We start from the raw sequence: 19,724 nt of genomic DNA, 5'->3' as shown, positions 1-19,724 counted from the left end.
TGTGTTTTATCAACATTGTTTCACCGAAGAGACTGTGACCAGTGGGAGGGACAGGAGGGGATTGGTGGAGCTGGAATGAATTTTAAAAAAAAATGAAATTGTTTTCTCTTTACATAATTAAAATGTAGCAGTGTTCCACTGAAAAATTAGAAAGTTAATGGAAAAGGTTTAGCACTTTACAGCTAACCTCATTTCCGTTTCAACAAAGCCATTTCCCTCCCTGTCTTACCATAATGGTGAGCCACACGGGACAGGCCGGCTCAGGCATTCAGTTTGCACAGGAATGTTTTGTAGTGATCAGCTGTAATTAACACAGAAGCATAGCCATGTTGAAAGTAGCGCTATCCATCTTAAGGCAATGACTGGCACATACAATATCTAGATCTAGAAATTTTTTACTAACTTGTCACTTCATGGCAAATTGTAGAGTTTTTTAATTTTACAGATGAATATAAAATTTAAAATTGTATTTTTCTAATCTTTTTTTTTTTTCAAAATGAATTCCCTACGGATTTTGTAAATGAGAGGTGGGTTTTAGTGTTTCATTTTAGTCTTCTAAACGGCCAGATAATCCCAGATTTTAGATTTTGCTAATGTGGAAGAGTATGTATAATGGCTATCCGTAAGGATTTTACAAATTAATATTAAATATTGGTTTTGCAGACAGAATCCGTTGTAATACGTAGCTTGGTCTCCGGTCCACTGCAGATCGCTGCCCATTTCCGAAGTGCAGCGACATCCTGCAGAGGCAGCAGTGGTGTTGGTAAACAGGGATGAAAGAGGGGATGGGGATGAAGGATGCTCAGTGCCAGAGCCAGCTCAGCTGAACCTAGGCGGGAAGAAATGATGCACTGTTACAAAACTGTGAATAGGAGCATATGGACTCCCACCTGGCTTCCTAATAGATGGGGAATGAATTCAGGAGATGCATTCTGTGAATAATAACATACTTTAGTGATTGAGGAGAATTTTGCAGCACATTTAAAGTGATTTAATTTTTACAAGAATGAGGAGATGATGCGCCTCCCCCCTCCCCCAAATGCCAAGGACTTTGTTCTTTTTTTTTTTTTTTTTAAGTAACTGTGAGTTCGCCAGAAATACACATGAGGCCTCTGCTTGCCTGGGTTAGAACAGCCCGTTGCCTTGCTGGAGCCAGACCTTGTGGGTTATCTCTCTCCTGGGACATTTATGAGCAGGATACTAAAGGAATTACTATTTCCTCGTCTCTTCTTTTACGGATAATTTCTATGTGGTTCAAAATCCATTGGATGAAGAAGTACGTATATTTCATGTTAGGAGAGCAAAGAAACACGTTTCATAAAAACATCGGTCGTGCTGCCCACTGGTATGAAAACATTTCACCTAGTCTTTCAAACCCAGACCCATTTTCAGTACTAACTAGATTAAAAAGGACTGCCTGCTCTGTCAGTGCAAGTCGGGTGGTTGCAAGTTACAGGCGAGCAGAGCGCGTCCCCGGTGCAGACCAGCGTGGCCCGGTGTCGTGGCCCGGTCTGCACTGCCCCTAATCTCATTTGGCTTGGTCCTCTCCGCTGAAGGCCGCCGGCACGGTGCTCTGTGAGGACCCCTTTCAGCCTCCGGGGGGATTTGCATCAGTGGTCCTAAACCTGCACAAAGCCAACCCCTCCTTTGATGTAACTGCGCAGGCTTTTCAAAGCAGTCCTGAGCAGTCTGTCGTCTGCTACCTTCTTCTTCTTTTTTTTTTTTTCTTCCTTCAAGAAGAGTTTGAAGTGTAGCCCCTCAAACCAGCAGCGAGATGAGAGCTTTCTCCCAGCACTATTGAAAGCCTCGGCGGTTTTTCAAGCAGGGACACTTTGAAAGGTTGCTGAAGGGAATCTGCGTGCTTTGTCCCCGACCCTTTGCGAAGCTCCTCCGTGCACAAAGCCAAGGTGAAGACCTCGTGTATCGTTACCCCCATGGTTGCACCCTTTTCTTAAAAGGAATAACCTGATAATGGTGCAAAATATGCTCTCCTTGCACTTCACTGGCTGGGAGACTGCAGTGAGGGGCCCCAAGAATCACCTTCCTGGGGCCGGGGCTGGGTTCCCCCAGGCTAACAAGGAGGAGGGAAGGGCCTGGGGGGCACGTGGTGCAGCAGGAGGGTTTGTTGTCTATCTGACCAGAAGCATGCACACTATAAACGGGGGAGGGTCCTGATTCCACCTCCCCCCCCCCCCCCGCCCCAGGTGGCACATGGTCTCCGGGTGAGCCCCCTTGCTGTGTGACAGTGTGACCCAAGAGAACTACAGCCGGGCCCTGCGCACCGCGTGGAAGGTCTGTGCCCTGCATCTGTCCAGCCTCTGCGCGGAGGACGCCCATCCCAAGGGCTTCCCAGAATGTCCACTGGACCTAAGCGGCCTCCACCTGTCTGCTGACAGCCCCGTGTCCTGGGATTGCCTTGGCCACAGTGGACACAATTATGCAAAGCCCCGCGGCTTACTGAAGCTCAGGAGCAGGCGTTTATACGGAACATGCTCTGGGCCGAGGAGCAAAGGGAAGGGAGGCCTGACCCGTGCAGATAATAACCAGAGCACCAGATCCAGGCCTGGAGCAGGACGGGCAGCAGCTCTTCTCAAGGAGATGCTATTTCCTCTTGCACTGTTCCACTTCCGGTAGCTCAGTGCTGGGACCGGAAATCCGCTGAGGAGTGGGAAAGCAGTTACCTGAAAAGGAGCAAATGGTCCTCAACTCTCTACCCTTATGCTTTTAATTTGTTGTTTCCCTCCTCTCCCCTCCCCTCTTCTTTCTGTATTTCCTGAACTGTCTAACCTGTTTCCTGGATTAGGAAACAGTTTGCCAAACCACGGGGTCTCGGCATGAAACACTTCCTTACATAGACATCAAGTCCTAGGAAAAGAAACCGCCCCCCCCCCCCTTTTTTTTCTCCAATTTTGAAATGACCCTGTTAGCCTGCGGGCATCTTTTCAGTTTTGGAATGCAACAAATGTAGAGTTTGGGTTCCTGGAAACTAAGTTTCATAAGAAGGCTTACTTAGAACCACCTTAAAAGTTTGCGACACACAGGGAGTGGTTATACTTGTGAGGACACTTCAGTCATTTCCGGGAAAAAATAGAACTAAAAGATAAGTGTCCTGCGGTGCCAAAATGTCTTGAAATCCGTGCATCATTTTGTTTTAACAATAGACATGGCTAAGAACGGCTTGGAGCCCGGCTTCTGGGGTTAATCACAGGCTTGCTAAAACTGTGCAGTCGGACAAAGCTCTCGGCTCTGACACCCAGGAAAGAAATGCACGTGACAGCCACCCTCCCTCTTCTTGCACACCATGTTCCCAAGAAAATATTCTTAAGGCTGGGGAAGAAGAGTGCCTTACGTCCCTGTGCGCGGGCCTCCGCTGCCCATCTGCCCGGCGTTGACATTGGCTTAAGCATCCGTGGCTTTCGTTTGTTCCCCGGTTTTCCTACAACCCCTCGCGTCACTGAGGAATTTCAAGGCAAATGTGGTTAAAAGTGAAATCCAGCCCCTCCCCCCCTCCGTGAAACAGGAACTTATGAAAACAAAGCAAAATGTACTTCTTAGATAGTAATGATTTTAATTGTTGAGTTTTAAAAAGTTCCCTAAAGATAGCTATAATTAGACAGTAATTTCAAAAATAACATTGTGTGGTATTTCTGTGGAATGTAGGCTTTCTTGGGCAAGGGGGCAGCCCCGCTTCAGGGCTGGAGCAACTGCTTACTTTTAAAAATAGAGCCTGTTTACATCCAAATTTTATGGTAAGAATTGTCTTTAACAGAAAGTTAAGTAATTCAGATTGGCTTACATTATTTGTATCTTGTAGCATTTCCAAAATTTGTGGACCTTTAAAGCAAAAAAAAAAAAATTGTTCTTGTGATCTTGTGATAAATGTCAAGAAAACTTTCTAATTAACTTGGATTTGCTTCTCCAAATAAGTTTATTAAAGCTTGCCATCAAACTCAAGCCAATTGTTCCACTTAATCCCCCTTGCTGTTACGCCTTGAAGTATGCGGAATGGCTCCCTCTGCTGGCGTGCCAGTGTGGTGCAAGGTTCCAGGGAGGTCCCTGCACGAAGTCTCTTTCCGAAGCCCCTGGGTCCCAGGAGTCCCGGGGAGACATAGTTCTTCAAGGCTGCGCCGAACTTCTCAGTGCTGGTGCACCCGTAGTAACCACGGGCTCCAGGAGGAATGGGACGGGCCTGCTGCCTTCAGAGTGGAGGCTGCTCGGCTTTATTTGATCCTGGATCCTCTGTGCAGTCACCAAACCCTGTTTTGGTGCACTGCCATTTGGAAAAAAGAGCATGTGCACACATTCTAAATGGAATTTCAGAGAGTGCACCAACCCACTGGAGGAACACAGCTTTGGAGGCTAAATTAATCTGTCCAATAGCAATATTGCCTTCCAAGGACAGGAGGTTTCCAGTGGATTCCTGGACCTTCCCTGACCTTCCCAGGCCCAGCCACATGTCCGGAGGTAGGAGAGGCAGTTCCTCTTTGCCAAGGTGCTACTGACCTGCTGGCACCGGGGACCGCTGTGTGGGCACAGCTGGTCCTTTCAATTACACAGTGCTAATTACCAACCAACTTACAGAGAGAAGGAGAGACAAAGATCTTCCATCCGCTGGTTCACTCTGCAAATGGCCACAATGGCTGGAGTTGAGTGTATCTGCAACCAGGAGCCAGGAGTCTCTTCCAGGTCCCCAACGTGGGTGCAGGTTCCAAGGCACTGGGTCATCGTTGGGTGGTTTTTTAGGAGGGAGCTAGCTGGGACATGAACTGGCACACGTATGGGATACTAGCACTTGGAGCAGAGGATTAGCTAGTTGAGCCAACACGCTGGTCTTGAGTATTTTGTATCTTATCCTTAGACACCAGAGAGGTGGAGGACTAGTGCGGTCTTCGGTCTAGTCTAGCCTGTGGCCTGGCACAAAGCAGGCTCATTGCTCTTTCTGTTAACCCTGCAGCACCATTCACGATATAGGTTCCCAATCAGCCGGCCACATTTCTTTTAGGTTCTCTAATGTAGTCTTTTATTTTTTCAAAAAGATTTATTTATTTTTACTTGAAAGGCAGAGTTACAGATGGGTGTGGCGGGTAGAGGAGAGGCATAGAGATTTTCCATCCACTGTTCACTCTCAAATGGCCGCAATGACCAGAGCTGAGCCCATCTGATGTCAGGAGCTAGGAGCTTCTTCTGCAGGTTCCCAAGGACTTGGACCATCCTCCACTGCTTTCCTAGGCGCGCCAGCAGGGAGCTGATCAGAAGTAGAGCAGCTGGGACTGAAACCAGTGCCCATATGGGATGATGGCGTCACAAGTGGAGGATTAGCTTGCATTGCCACCATGCCGACTCCCAGTAACAGTTTTCTGTTTAGTTTGCAAACAGACACGGGTGACAACTTGAAATGCTTTGAAACGTCCCCCAGGATCTCGCAACCTGCACCCCTTATTCTGGTCTTTTGCCCTGATACCCATTCACTATCAGTAGATTTACATGAAAGGATTTAGTGTTTTCCTGGGTTCTTTAAGTGAATCAGTGAGAAATAGACTCTGAAACTTATGTATTGGTAAAATATGTCAATTTAGTAGAAAACAATGGGTATTTAGGAAAGGGCTCCGTTGAGATGCCCTGTGCTCCCCTGGTTTCAGTGGCTCTCTCCCTCCACACTGGCTGAAAGTGCATTTCTTTGAAATGCAGATGAGGCACAAGTCCCCTCCTTTGTCATCGTCCATCCATCCATCGATCAGCTCATCAGGTCTTCCACTTGGAAATCATTTGAAGCATTTTGGAATGCAGATCTTGTCCTAGGCAAGCCTGGACTGTCAGCCACTGTGGCTTGCTAATCATGTAGGGATGACTAGAAATTTAGCAACGTGTAAAGCTCAGACTCAAAATACAAGCATGTAATTTGGACCTTGACCTAAGTAAGATTTTGTAAAGTATTGTATTTACTTGAAAGAGGAGAAACATCCTCTGGTTCACTTCCCAGATCCCCAAAATTACCATGGCTGGGCTAGGTCAGAGCCAAGAGACAAAACCCCACTGGGACCCTGGTGCAGGTGGAAGGAACCATGTGACCAGAGCCATGCCCTCCTGTCTCTGGGGGTGGTTTCCTGGACAGCTGGAACGGGGGGCTGGGCCAGGACCCTGGCAGTCTGCTCGGGGGGCCCAGATGGCGTCTTCATCACCGTCTCAAATGCCTGCTCCCACAACAGGAGTCTTGTTCAATAGAATTCTCAGGCAGTAAATGAAAAATTGAGGCATGATGGGCACTGGCAACAACTCAGCGGTTCTTTAAGATTTGTCCTTCTTTTTTTCCCTGCAGGTGAGACCGCTGCCCCGCGGGCCATCTTGACAGGCCACGACTGCGAGGTCACGTGTGCAGCCGTGTGCGCCGAGCTGGGCCTGGTGTTAAGCGGTTCTCAAGGTAAACACACAGGACCTGCGTGACGTGGATGCCTTTCTGAATGTCTTCTAGCTGCAGACTGCTAAAGACAAATCTGATCCCTCTTCTCTGCAGCTTCTGTCTGTTACGGCTGCCATGAGCCACGTGGGGCTCTCCCAGGTTGTCACATAACATTTAGTGACACTAGCCACGTAGCTGGCCACGGGCAGCCGTATTGTACAGCCTCTCCATCACTGTGGAAAGCTCTGTTTCAGAAATCACAGCCCGGTGGTTTTCTCCTTAGGATCAAGGAACATCTTTGTGTATTTGCTTATCCTTCTCCGTTGTGACTTGGCTAAGTTCCATTTGGTGCCTGTCTCTGTTGTAACTTGGCGATCCAAGGACCAGGTGGGGGCCAGAATGCATTGAAAATGGGATAGAAATTCACTTGAGCCGGTTTGCCTGGAGGTTTGTGCTGGTTGCAGCATCCTGTACCCAGCCCAAGGGTATTAAAGGAACATTCCAGCAGCACAAGCAACAAATCAGCTTCTGATCGGAAACAGAGCTGTCTGCAATTCATGGCATAGGGCCTAGTGCCATAGCCTAGTGGCTAAAGTCCTTGTCTTGAACCAGGGACCCATATGGGCACTGGTTCTAATCCCAGCAGCCCTACTTCCCATCCAGCTCCCTGCCTGTGGCCTGGGAAAGTAGTTGAGGACGGCCCAAAGACTTGGAACTCTGCACCCGTGTGGGAGACCTGGAAGAAGCTCCAGGCTCCTGGCTTCGAATTGGCTCAGCACTGGCCATTATAGCCACTTGCAGAGTGAATTAACAGACGGAAGATATTCTTCTCTGTCTCTTTTCCTCTCTGTATATCTGACTTTCCAATAAAAATAAGAAAAAATTGCCGGAGACCAGCTCCGGATGACTTGAGATTTTGCAAAGCACGCGTGGATCAGTGAGACGATTAGAAGAAGAGATAAGACATGGACCACTATGGCATGATGCTCATAATGGACAACTCAGAAAAGTTGCCTTCTTTATTTATACAGAAATCATCACAAGCTCTTGCGCAACATGCAGTTATTTCATTTCTGCTTCGTTATAAAACAATGATTATAAAATCAACCCTAAGAAACATTATTATTATTTTACTTCGGATAAAATGTTTTCAGCAAGCTGTTACTCATTCAAAGCTGCAGTGACCTGCTGAAGCCAGGAACTCCACGGTTGGCAGCACATGCAGTGTTATAGTGACAAGTGATTTACTTATATTCAAAATCAATTTTTTACTAAACACTAACTAGCTAATATTGCCTAAGATATCAAGAGTACAGAGTTAAAAGATCATAAATGAAAGGAATTTATAATGGCATATAACATAGATTCTTTATTAAATCTTATAATCGATCATGCATTAATTACCGTCACCTTCACCTAGTGCTGATTTAATTGTTTTTTGTTCTTTTGTTAAAGGGCAGTGAAAGGGATCAAGGCAGCTCAGCCAATCTACAGAGGGCCTTTCCGAGAAACTTCCTTTTTTCTTTATAAACTGTTTTCTTTCCCTAAATATAAGTGCCAATATAAGGTTGAGATTTTAAGCCATTTTTGGGGGGTTCACATTTGTTCCCCTTTAGAAGATGCCCCATATACTTTCTGCTTTCTGTGGTGAGAAACCAAAATGCTTCATATCATGTGTTGTAACAGTTGGAGGCTCATGGTAAACAAACTCTTTGTACCTCCATGATCGCCATCTGTTCCAAGATATTATCAAGCCATTTCTTAAGGAAAACATTACTTATATTAGGGCAAGCTCCAGGACAAAGGTGGGCACATAACAGGATGTTTGGAGACATTGTGGGCTAAATTGTACTATTGTATGCTTTTAGCTGTGTGTCATTGCCTTATGTTGCTAAAGATGTTTTTATCATAACATGACTGATCATTTTGAGGTGTTACACCAGTTACAGGAATCACTTCACATTAGCAGAAAAACAACACCACCACCTTCAGGAGAATTCTATGAAACATCAGAGAGGTGACTGAGTTCCATACAGTGGGTGAGGCAGCAATGAGGTGACCAGAGACATTCTGCCAGGCCTTGCCACACAGCCAGAAACTCCTCGCAGCCTTGCTGACCAAGGAGCGGTGCTCATCACAGACCCATGCCATCCGACTCAACTGCATGGCTCCCCACAAAAAATAAATCTCAGCCCATGGCATAGTCCAGTCTCATCATGTACTCTTCTCCCTGGCTCTGCTCTGAACCAAGATCTCAACACGTGAAAAGCTGCGCCATCACCTTAGGACGCCAAGGCTCCCCCGGCAGGGAAACATGACACACACGAGTCACTGTATCTGTGTCACTAGTCTAGCCGACAAGGTCTATCAACTATTGAAACGGTTGCAATTACAATTTTAGTCGGTCAAAACAGTAACATAATTATAATAGCAAGAATTCTGTAACTACTGGTTTTTGTTTTTTTCCTTCTTACATCCAGGGATCTCATACATGCTCAGCTAACATGAGCTCTTGGCCTGTCTGTGACTACAGTAGGCCTGGCCCTGAGGCTGTGATGGCCACACTTGCCCTGCTCGGTAGCGCTGGGCCTGGAAAGGGGACCGTGCGGGCTGTGGTCATGCAAAACGATCTATCATCAATGAGAAACGCCATGATCCGTGTCACTTTTCAATGTTTTTCTAAAAACATTAAAAACTCTCGTAACTCAGTTATGGCTATGAGGATATATTAAAAAGTACATGGAAAACGATTAAAAGTTATTTGATACAAAAAATGCTGAAATCCTTGTATACGAGGGATCTCTTGGGTGTTCAGTGAAAATGCAAATCATGAGAAAAAACTATGGGTGGAGTTAAACATTTTTGTATCAAAATAAGCTTGTCTTTAATTCCACTTGTTCACGAACTTACTGAAATAGCCGTAAGCCTTATGGACATGAAAAAAAAAAAAATCATGAGACACTTACCTTCTTGGTATATTAGCATTTAAAGCATTGAGAACTGGAGGGTTTTCTTTCCTTGTGAGAAGCTTGCCCAGGGATCACTGCTCATGTGCGCTCAGGGAGTATCCTGTCCATCCCCTGGGGGCTGTTTCACTCCATGGCACATTCTAGCATGTTCTAGTATTTTGTGCGTTCAGCGTTATGAAATAAGCACCAAGGTTCCTCAAAAGCCAGGCTTTTGCCCTTGTCTTTCCCCCTCGGGCCTAATTTTTGGACGGGTTTCCCAATTTCCCCTTCCGTCATCTGCTGACTGCATGGCGAGCGTGTGTTAGCCCTGTCCCCGCGCCCCCAGGCAGCTCTGTGTCCAGTGACCCCATGCGAGTTCCCAGAGTCCATGTCAGCTTCATTACTTCTATTGCTTTGCTGAAGTTTCCTCTCAGTTGTCCAACACCCTTGCAAATTTGTAGACATTTTTGCAAAATGTGACATTTGATCACTGGGAGGTGAGGAGGCGACCTAACTACAACTGCTCACTGGGCATTAACTGGAAAACTGACGCCGACCAGCAGAATTTGAAAGAAGTTATGTGTTAGTCACTCGTCATGTTGTGTGTGTGTGTGTGTCGTTGACAGTGTTGGACAGAGGAGCTAGCCACAAAACATGGTCCTTGTGCAATCACTGTGATAACTGAAATGTGAACTGGTGTCGGGTGGGTCATGTTATTTCTGTCGAGGCATCTGAGAACCGTGCACAGCAAGGACCGCCTCTCTGTTGATGTTGGACAGTGGCCTCGGGGCCGAGAGCCTTTTCTTTCCTGCGTGTTCTTGGTAGGCCTGGGGGAGCAGGCAGGAGGTGCCAGGGCCCAGGAGTCACCTAGCGGGCAGAGTAGTAGGGTGGTTCCCTGACCACCTGACTTATGTGAGACATATTTGTCTATGCTTCTGAAAGTATTCTTTTTTGAATTTTTTAATTTGACTTGAAAGAGTTTCAAAAAGGGAGAGATAGAGAGTTCTTCCTTGGCTGGTTCATTCCCCCAGATGCCCACAACAGTGAGAGCTGGGCCAGTCCAAAGCTGGCAGCCAGGAGCTTGCTCTAAGTCTCCCCCATGGGTGCAGGTGTCCCAGGCCTTGGGCTCTTCTCTGCTGTTTTGCCGTTCTGTTAGCTGGAGCTGGATCAGAAGCAGAGCGGCTGGGACTGGAACCAGCACCCCTATGGGATGCACGTCCCACAGGTGCAGGCTTAGCTTGCCGGTGCTGTTGTGTCGGCCCCATTCACCAAATACCTCAACTTTTGCTTCTCTTCTTTTTTCCAGAAGGCCCGTGTCTCATACATTCCATGAATGGAGACCTGTTAAGGACCTTGGAGGCTCCTGCCAACTGCCTGAGACCCAGGCTCATCCAGGCTTCAAGGGAGGGTCACTGCGTGATATTCTACGAGAGCGGCCTCTTCTGCACGTTCAGCGTCAACGGGAAGCTCCAGGCCACCACCGAGACACGGGACAACATCAGGGTGAGCGCCCGCAGGCCTTTCCAGTCGTGTGGAACTTTTCTCTTCTGTTTTACCCTCCAAATGTGGCAAGTCAGAAGGGGGAGGGTCCCCTGAAGTTGTCTGGCTGGGGGTGGGGGGTAAGTGATCCAGGCCAATGGCACAGCATCAGGTGACAATTCAAGGCGCCTCTGCAGCCAGCCAGCAGGTGCCTGCCGAGCTCAGGCCCTCTCTGTGCCCAAGCGCCCAGGCTGGCTGCTCAGTGCAGGTTGCCCCATAGGCCTGGAAAGCCATCGAGGGCAGCTATGGCACACTGCACCGTCTCTTTTGAATCGAAGGTGGCTCACCACACAGTCCTGTTCTGTGAGCAGCACCGAGTGGAGCAGAGCACAGCACACCGACCAGGGCCTCTTTGCATCTCTGGGTCAGCAGCAAGGGGATTTGCATCGTTTAGAAATCAGCGCCTAGTGTCAGAGGGGACTTCTCCGAGACTACAGTGCAGCGTGAGTTAGGCCCAATGCAAGGAAAGTGGGCAGGCCCTCTGGAGTCTGGCCTCCTTTCTAGGCCAGCACTTTCCAGCGAGTAGAGGCTGAGGAGAAGAGAAGGGCCGCTGTCTGGGAGGCCTGTGCGTCTTCCCCTCCCAGCTCCCAGTGCAGGGCAAGGGAACCCTGTTCCTGGCATTTCACATGAGGGGACCCAGGGCATTGGGCGTGGGGGGGCCCTCCGTCCTCCCAGTGTGGTCTTAGGGTGGCTCTGGACCTTCAGCTGGTGATTTTCTTGCAGGTGCTGGGCAGGTTAGCTGGCGTCAGTCCCCCCCCCCCGCCTTCAGTCCCTCCCTGCCATGTCTCAGATCTTGGCCAGTGTAAGGGCAGGTGGTAGGGGGGAATCCCCGTGTTTGAGGAAATCTCAGAAAGCTCATGGAGAGGTGGGACCACAAGATGCTTTGTTTTTGCTGTGACCTTTCTGGAATCACCTTGGCCTAGGCTGCCTTGAGCAGAGAGCAGGCGTGCAGCTCGGGGTGGCGCTATCCACCCTGCGGTGCCTAGCGCCCACACACCCCCTCGCGCAGGCTTGGCCCTGTCGTTCCCCTTCATTCCATTAATACTGAGTTTAAACCAAGTACACATCCGAGGGCTTTCCTTTCGTCTTTTCTTTATAGTCGTACTGTTGATAATCCGTCACTTTGAGTTGCTATTATATTGCCAGCTTTGCTAATACAGCAGTAAAATAATTCGAAATGCCTCACCATTTCCAACCATTCCAGCAGCGGGCCGGCAAGGTGCTGCAGGCGCGTCATCCCTTCCTCCCCCTTCCGCCTGGAGCCATTGCTTTCTCCTCTCTGAAAGAGTTCCCACCGGGTTTTACTGCCTTTCCTGCAGCACTCCTGCACTTTATCATATTAACTCGCAAGTGGCAACTGTATGATTAAAGCGAACTTGTCTAAAACTAGCCCCTCTGTGCCCGGCTGCTGAGAGCTCGCTCCCAGCTCAGCTCATGGGGGAACGGGGAGGAGGGGAGAGGCAGGCAGGCTGGGAGCCATCGCTGCTCTCCAGCTGCATCCCTGCAGACCACCCCTCTGCAGGAAGGGAGCCTGGAGTCACCAGGCCAGGCCAGAAATGGTCTCTGAAATACCAGGAACCTCCCACAGACAGGCAGGCAGCCTGGAGAGCCCCTGTGCCCATCTGGGCTTCCCACCTGCTTTTACCACAGAGTCCAGATTGTTCGGTGGCCTTGCGGCGAGCTGGGTTATCATAGTACATCAGCTACGGATGTCCATGGCAGGCAGCCCATATAGAGTAAGCAAGGCATTTAGTCCAACAGGAAGGGGGACCACCGCTCAGCCTTCCCCACCTCCACTGGAACACGATGTTTTCTTTTCCCATGTCTGGGTTTCAGGTTGGCCTTAGTGGATAGCCTTGGCCAGCTGGCAGCCCTTCAGTCTGCAGCCACCGTACCCCCAGCCCTGGGCCTCCAGGGCATGAGACGCACTCAGCTCTGCAGCCCCTTAAGGCCACTACTCAGGACCACCCCAAAGAGAAAGTGATGAGAGCTCAGAATCACATGCACGCAGTTGGTGGGGGAAGACAGGGACCCCTGGGTAAACCTCACCCGGCCCTGACTCCCGGAGGGCTGTGACTGCTTCCTCAGGGCACAGGCCAGCAAAATATCTTTTTGTCACCTTGTTCGTGAAAATGTTTTGAGTGCCAATGAATGCATAGCCCTCGAAGCCCAGGATTTCCTTAACTAGGCAGAAGTGGGATTAGAAATTCTCTATTAGAACAGAGTTCAAGATTAATGGTTTTAATTTGTTTTAATATAGCCTCAAGTAAAAAGCCTCAAGTCTAAAATTCAAGTGAACTATACCACGAAGGTTAATGGATTTTCATCTGCTGGATTTTCTACATGGAGCAAATAATTATTTACCCTGGTCTTTCCTGCAGTGCCCAGACTCCTCTGGAAGTTGCCATGTGTGAGATGAATGGAAGGAGAGTCCACTGAGTCTTACTCATGTGAAAAAATCTTACTATTTGCATTAGTTAATAAGACCTAGGTTAATAAGACTTGGAGAATTACAAGTCATATGCACGCATCTTTTACACTTAGGTTTTTCCTAAATTGCTTTTACCTTTCTTGAGAATAAGCTATATTTCATGAGCAGTTGACATTTGTGCAAATGTGAATTGAATACGTATGAAATGGCCCTTTATGAAAAGATTTATTTACTTGAAATGTAGTTAGAGTGTGAGATCTTCCATCCACGGGTGCACTCCCCAAATGATCTCAACGGCCAGGGCTGGACCAAGCAAAGCTGGGCACCTGGAACTTCACTCGGGTCTCCCCATGGCAGCAGGTGCTCAAGCAGTTGAGCTGTCTTCCACTCCTTTCTCAGGTACTCCAGCAGGGAGCTAGATCAGCTGCTGAGCAGCCGGACTGTCACTGCAGGGGATGCCGGCATTGTAGGTAGCAGCCTAACTTGCTGTCCCACCGTGCTGGTCCTGGTCCTTTTCTCTGCTTTAATCATTTTTAAAAGGGGTAGATTGTGCACCTAACGCACCCATACTAAAACTCCATGCAGAATAATGGAAGTATATTTTTCAGTTATTAAAGTATTTTCTTTCCTGCTAGCATAATCTGTATTCCCCACGTGACCGTGAGTACAGGTGTCTGCAGTGACTGTTAGGAATCCTGATGCCACCCAGCCAAAAAAAGCAGATGCAAACCTCAAGAAGTTGGGACGAGGAGATCTGGAGGGAAGGGGTTGGGGGAGCAGGAAGAATCGTAGGAGTGGCCCTCGGGTAGAGGAGCCAGGGAGACAGTGCGCTTTCTGTGGAGAGCAGTGATTCGTCGGGCTGTGTGGCCCAGGTCCCCTGAGGCGTTGGGAGCAACACCGACCACTGCCCGGCCGTGTGCTGATGGAGCCTCACTGAGCAGCCTTGCGTTCTGCAAATCCTAGAATGCACATGAATCATAAAAGGTTCTGTTTCTACAGCCATTAGCACGTGCAGAGATGTTCTTCAGACAGACGAGGGGTTCATTTTGTCCCCAGGCTTCCACTTCTGAGGGTACGCCACGTGCTCCTCACTGGCAGGGCTGGGCAGGGCAGGCGTGTGGGTGGTACAGCCTGGCCTTGTGACCAAGGGCCTAGGCATGGGAGCAGTGTCCATGTCAGAGCCTGAAAACACTGCCTCCGCAGGCCGGTTGGCCCTGAAGCCTGGCAGCTCTCCGCCGAGACCAGCTGGACTCCTGCAGGTGCCAGGGCTGCCGGCAGGACGCCTCCCTTGTGGCCAGAGTGGCACAGGCAGCACTGCTGCAGAGGGATGTGGCCAACTAGCACTAGTCACCAAGCTCGGGCATGCCAAGTGGGACAAGTACACTCTGCAGGATCCAACAGAGGGAGGGGGGCCCCCCCGTCTGCAGCATGCGCCATCCAGTAAGCATTGGCAGAACAGGAAGAACTCGCCACTTCATCCTTAGGCCTAAGTTAAAAAAAAAAAAAAAAGATACAGCTCTTATAGTTCGTAGTTTTTGAAAAACAAGCAAAAACAAAGAAACCTTTAAGGATTTCTCCTTGTGGCTGTCTTGTGTGTGCCATGGTAACTAGCAGAATGAGACGCCTAGTGGAGGTTGAAGTGTTTGTAGAGTGACTAATCTTTACCGAGTGTCTCTGTGTCCCACAGGCCATGCAGCTGAGCCGCGACGGGCAGTACCTGCTCACCGGGGGAGACCACGGCGTGGTTGTGGTCTGGCAAGTGTCTGACCTCAAGCAGCTCTTTGCCTATCCAGGCTGCGACGCTGGTATCCGGGCCATGGCTCTGTCCTACGACCAGAGGTAACGCAGGGATTACAGGGTACTAACAGTGACACTACAAACCACAGAGGGAATTTCATTAAATGCAAGGGCTGGGATGGTTGAGCTGGGTTGCCTGTGGTCACCTGTGTGACCCACACATTTCAAGGTAAGTGTCTGCATTCTTGGACATAAACCTGATTCTCAAAGCACAGACAAGGTTTAAGTAGCAAAGGCTCCAATTACACACTATCAACTGGCCTCGCTTATTTCACTTAGCATACAGTCTCCAGGGTTCATCCACACCGTGTCATGTATCCAAATCTGATTCCTTTTTAAGACTAAATTATGTTCCACTGGGTGGGCAGACTGTCTGCATTATTCATCTCTCTCCATGGACACAGGAATTGTTTCCATCTTGTGAATAATGCTGCTGCAAACATGGGCGTGCATTTCTAGTGGATATACACACCCTAGGGTGAAAATGCCAGTCCATACAGCAATTCCAAGTTCAATGTTTTTAAGGAATTGGGGACTGTTTTCCATGGTAGCCGCACCATTTCAGACTCCTCCCAGCAATACCAAGCGTTCTGATTTTTCCACAGTGACTAACAATTTGTTAGTCTGATTTGTTTTTAATAATGGCTGTTTTAATCTGTACAGTATGGTCTCTCATTGGTCTGGATGCACTCTCCCCTAGTAACACCGTTTCACTGTCTTCCCAGTATCCTTAGATGCACGAAATCCAGCTTGTTTCCCTTTGTTGGCCTGCGTTTTTAGTGTCATCAAGATTGCCTCCCATGCTTCCTCCTAAGAGTTGCTTAGTTTAGGTTTGTGATGCTTTTGGAGCTCATTTTTGTATGTGCTGGTGGCTGAGTGTCCAACTTCATTGTCTTGCATGTGGCTTACAAGGTTTCTGGGCAGCATTTGTCAGGAAGGCAGTAGTTTCCCCATTGAACAATATGAGCATGCTATCAACTTCTCTCTAAACTTTACTCTGTTCTCTGTTTAGGCCAGCGCTGCACTACTTTAATTACTATAGCTTCGTAGTAACTTTCACAACTGGGCATTGGGAGACCTCCCAGTCTGTTCTTTCTCAGGATTGTTCTGGCTATTTGGGGTCCCCTGAGATTTCACGTTAGAACTCTCTAAGTTCGGCAGAAAACATCACTGGGATTTTGAAAGAGACTCTGTTAAAGCTGTGACTACCTTTGAATAGCTGACAGTTATAGGAAGTCTTCCAATTCACAACCAAGGCGGGTTTTTGCATTTATTTAATGTCTGCTTTCTTTCGGCAGTGTTTTACAGTTTTCAGTAAACAAGCATTTTGTCTGTTTGGTTACATTTATTCTACACTTGCTCTTAGCCAAAAGGCCGAGAAATGATGGTTACATTTATTCTAAAAGTTATTCTTTTGAATGCCAATGTAAATAGAATTATTCATAACATTGTTAAGATACAAAAAATGCAATAACATGTCCTCAGGTTTGCTGGATATGCTTATTAGCTGGTAGGGTCAGGGTTTTTGTTTTGTGGTAGACTCTAGGATTTCCTGCATGTAAGGTCATGTTCATCAGGGGACAGAGACAACTTCTTGCCAATAGGATGCCTCTTCGTTTTGCTGCCTGCCCTCACTGTTCTGTCTAGGACCTCAGTGCTGTGCTGAGTGAAAGGTGAAGGTGGGCATCCTTGCTTGTTCATGACCTGAGGGACACAGCTTTCGGTTGGTCACCATCCAGCGTGCTAGCTCTGGGTTTTTGAGAAATGTTATCATTGGAGGTAGTTTCTTTCCATTGCCTGTTTGAGTGTTTTTGTAATGAAGGAATGTTAAATATTTTGGATGCCTTTTCTGAATTGAGATGGTCATGTGAATTCATTGTCATATATATACATACATACATATATATACACATACATATTGTTATGATTTTTGCAAGTAAAACTATATTTGGATTCCAATGGTAGACACCACATGATACATGAAATGTGATTTGTTAGTTTGTTTTGAATGCATATTCGTGTGGGGAACTGGTCTGCAATGCTTTTTAGTGGTGTCTTTTCATTCGGCGAGTTAGCAGTGTTCCCTGTTCTTCGGTCTTGTGCAAGCACTTGAGAAGCATCGCTCTAGTCGTTCAAATAGTAGGTTGACTCCAGTACCGAAGCCATCTGGCCCGGGCTCCCTGGGGGAGAGGGGAAGGTTTTTGATTACTGATTCAATCTCCCTGTTGTAGGTCTATTCAGATTTTCTATTTCTCCATGATTTAGTATGTTGCTTCTAAAAAAAATTTTGCATCTCATAGAGGTATCCAGTTTGTTGGCATTCCTAATATGTCCTTGTTATTTCTGCAAAATCGGTCCTATCTGTGCTGTGAATTTACAGGTTATCTTTATTAGTGCAGGAAAGGTTTGTCAGTTCTGTTTCTTTTCCCCAAGAGCCAATATGGGTTTTGGTTTTTTTCTATGTTGTTTTACTGAAAATCTCTACCCTTGGCTTTCTTTTTGCAAGATTTGGATTTAGTTTGCTTCGTTTTCTAGTTCCTTAAGCTATAAAGCCAGGTTGCTGAGCTGTTTTTTTTTAGTGTGTACTTTTGCTGCATCCTGTAAGATTTAGCATGTTACTTTTTTTTCATTTGTTAGGGTATTTTTAGTGATTTCTTTCATCCATTATTCAATTTCTGCATATTTGTGCATTTATGAATTTTCCTTCTGTTACTGATTTCTAGTTCATTCTGTTGTGATGGAGTGATTTCAGTCTTTCTAAATGAAGGCTTCTTTTGTAGTCTAACAAATGATTTATCCTAGGTTTCATATGCACTTCAGAAAAATGAATAATTGTTTTGTTGTTGGATGGGTGTTCTGTATATCTGTGTCAGGTCTAATTAACTTGCAGATTGTTCACATACTTTATATCCATATCTCTCCTCCATCTTGTCCTCCTACCTAGTCTTGAAAACTGGTCTGTTTCATAGAATTGTTTTTCCCTTTAATTTCACTCATTGCTCCATATGTCTAGAGGCTCTCATATTTAATGAGTATAATGGTATTTTCTTGATAAGTGACCCTTTTTTCAATATATATGGTGTCCTGTGCCCTGCTACAATTTCTTGACTCACGGTTTTGTCTGATATTGCCACGGCCACCTTGACCTTCTGTTACTATTGGCCTGGGATATATTTTCCAGTGTTTATTTGAAAGACAGGCTATTCCATCTATATACATCTATAAATAGATCTAGAGAGGGGCCTGCTCCTCTTATTTACCCAGACACATTAGCAGGGAGTATGACTGGAAGTGGAGTAGCTGGAATTTGACCTGGTGCCAATAGGGGATGCCAGAATTGTGGGCTGCAGTTGAATGTATTATGCCATGAAGTTGGCTCTCCATCCTTTAACTTTTAATCTACTAAGTCTTAATATAAAATGATTCACCTTATATATATTAACTATTTATATGAGAACAAATGAATGAATATGAGTTGTCCAACAGCTGGTTCACTCCCCAAATGGCCCAGCCAGGTCTGAGCCAGGAACTCATCCTCATCTCCCTTGTGGATGGCAGGGTCACAGGCACATTAGCAGAAGCTGATCAGAAGCAGAGCAGCCTGGAGGTGTATAAACATGCCATTATGGGTTTCTAGCTTACCAAGCAACAGCTTTAGCCCATGCCCCACAGTGATAGCCCTCAAGTGTGTCTGTTAGACACAGAATTACTCCTATTTTTTAAATTCACTCTGCCAATCTCTGGCTTCCTCATTACATTTAAAGTAGCTGACCATAAGGCTGATCTTGGGCACTTTGCTATTTGTTTTTTTTCCACTTGATTTAGGCTTTTCAAAAAGAAGTTTACATTCATTTTCCTGTCTTATTTGAAAGGCAGAAAGAATGAGTGAAAGCTTTTCCACCCACTGATTCATTCCCTGCATGCCTGCAACACTCGGCTGGAGTAGGCCAAAGCCAGCAGGGCAGGCCAGCCAGGCCTCTCATCCGGGTAGCAGGAACTCAAAGACCTAAGCCAGCATCCTCTGCCTCCCTCTCAGAGTGTGCACCTGCAGGAAGCTGGGTCAAAGCGGAGGAGCCTGGACAGGAAGCAGGCAGGCAGCCACGGGCTCAAGCATTGCAGGCAGCGGCTCCATCACTGCCTCAAATGCCCGCCTTGCTTCATGACCACTTTGTTTCGTGTCTGACTTTTCATGGTGAGGTTTTAATTTCTGGTTCTGATACAAACTACTAGGGAAGATATGGACTATGACCTCAAAGGACTGGGTCCTAAGCCAACCACTCAGAGCGAGATCTGAAACACCAGTCTCCGCCTTGGAGGTGGAAGGCAGCTGCAGCCAGCCTGCCGGCCCTCTGTTCTTGGGCACAGGAGAGCAGCGGCTCGTCTCAGTGGTCGTTCTTCTGAGTCCCAGTGCTGGGGGACACCCCAAAGCCTGACGGGCACCAAAGCTTTCTCTGCAGAGGAGACCCAGAATGCTGGCCGACATTCCTTGCGTTAAGGTGAGGCCTCTGTTACCATGAGCTGCTTCCTGCAGGGACTGTTTGAGTTGGTGGTCTCTCTCTTTGGACCTGCTGCTTAAAGGACAGGTCCCACCAGCCCAGCCCTACTCGAAATG

At 47.4% G+C, this 19,724-nt stretch overlaps 1 protein-coding gene across 4 annotated transcripts in view; it reads left to right on the top strand.

The window, feature by feature from the left end:
• Positions 1-19,724, top strand: part of LRBA (LPS responsive beige-like anchor protein) — a 633,639-nt gene that overhangs the window by 611,599 nt on the left and 2,316 nt on the right. For all 4 annotated transcript variants that reach the window (XM_040967344.1, XM_040967342.1, XM_040967341.1 and 1 more), the window contains 3 exons: positions 6,317-6,418; positions 10,652-10,848; positions 15,003-15,154. In XM_040967344.1, the coding sequence (XP_040823278.1) occupies positions 6,317-6,418; positions 10,652-10,848; positions 15,003-15,154 (451 nt within the window). The remainder of the gene's footprint in view (positions 1-6,316; positions 6,419-10,651; positions 10,849-15,002; positions 15,155-19,724) is intronic.

This window comes from Ochotona curzoniae, unplaced genomic scaffold, assembly GCF_017591425.1.
Source record: "Ochotona curzoniae isolate NIBS_2020 unplaced genomic scaffold, NIBS_Ocur_1.0 scaffold_4506, whole genome shotgun sequence".
Taxonomy (NCBI): domain Eukaryota; kingdom Metazoa; phylum Chordata; class Mammalia; order Lagomorpha; family Ochotonidae; genus Ochotona; species Ochotona curzoniae.
The sequence above is the reverse complement of the archived record's forward strand: the minus strand, read 5'-3'. Positions and strand labels throughout refer to the sequence as shown.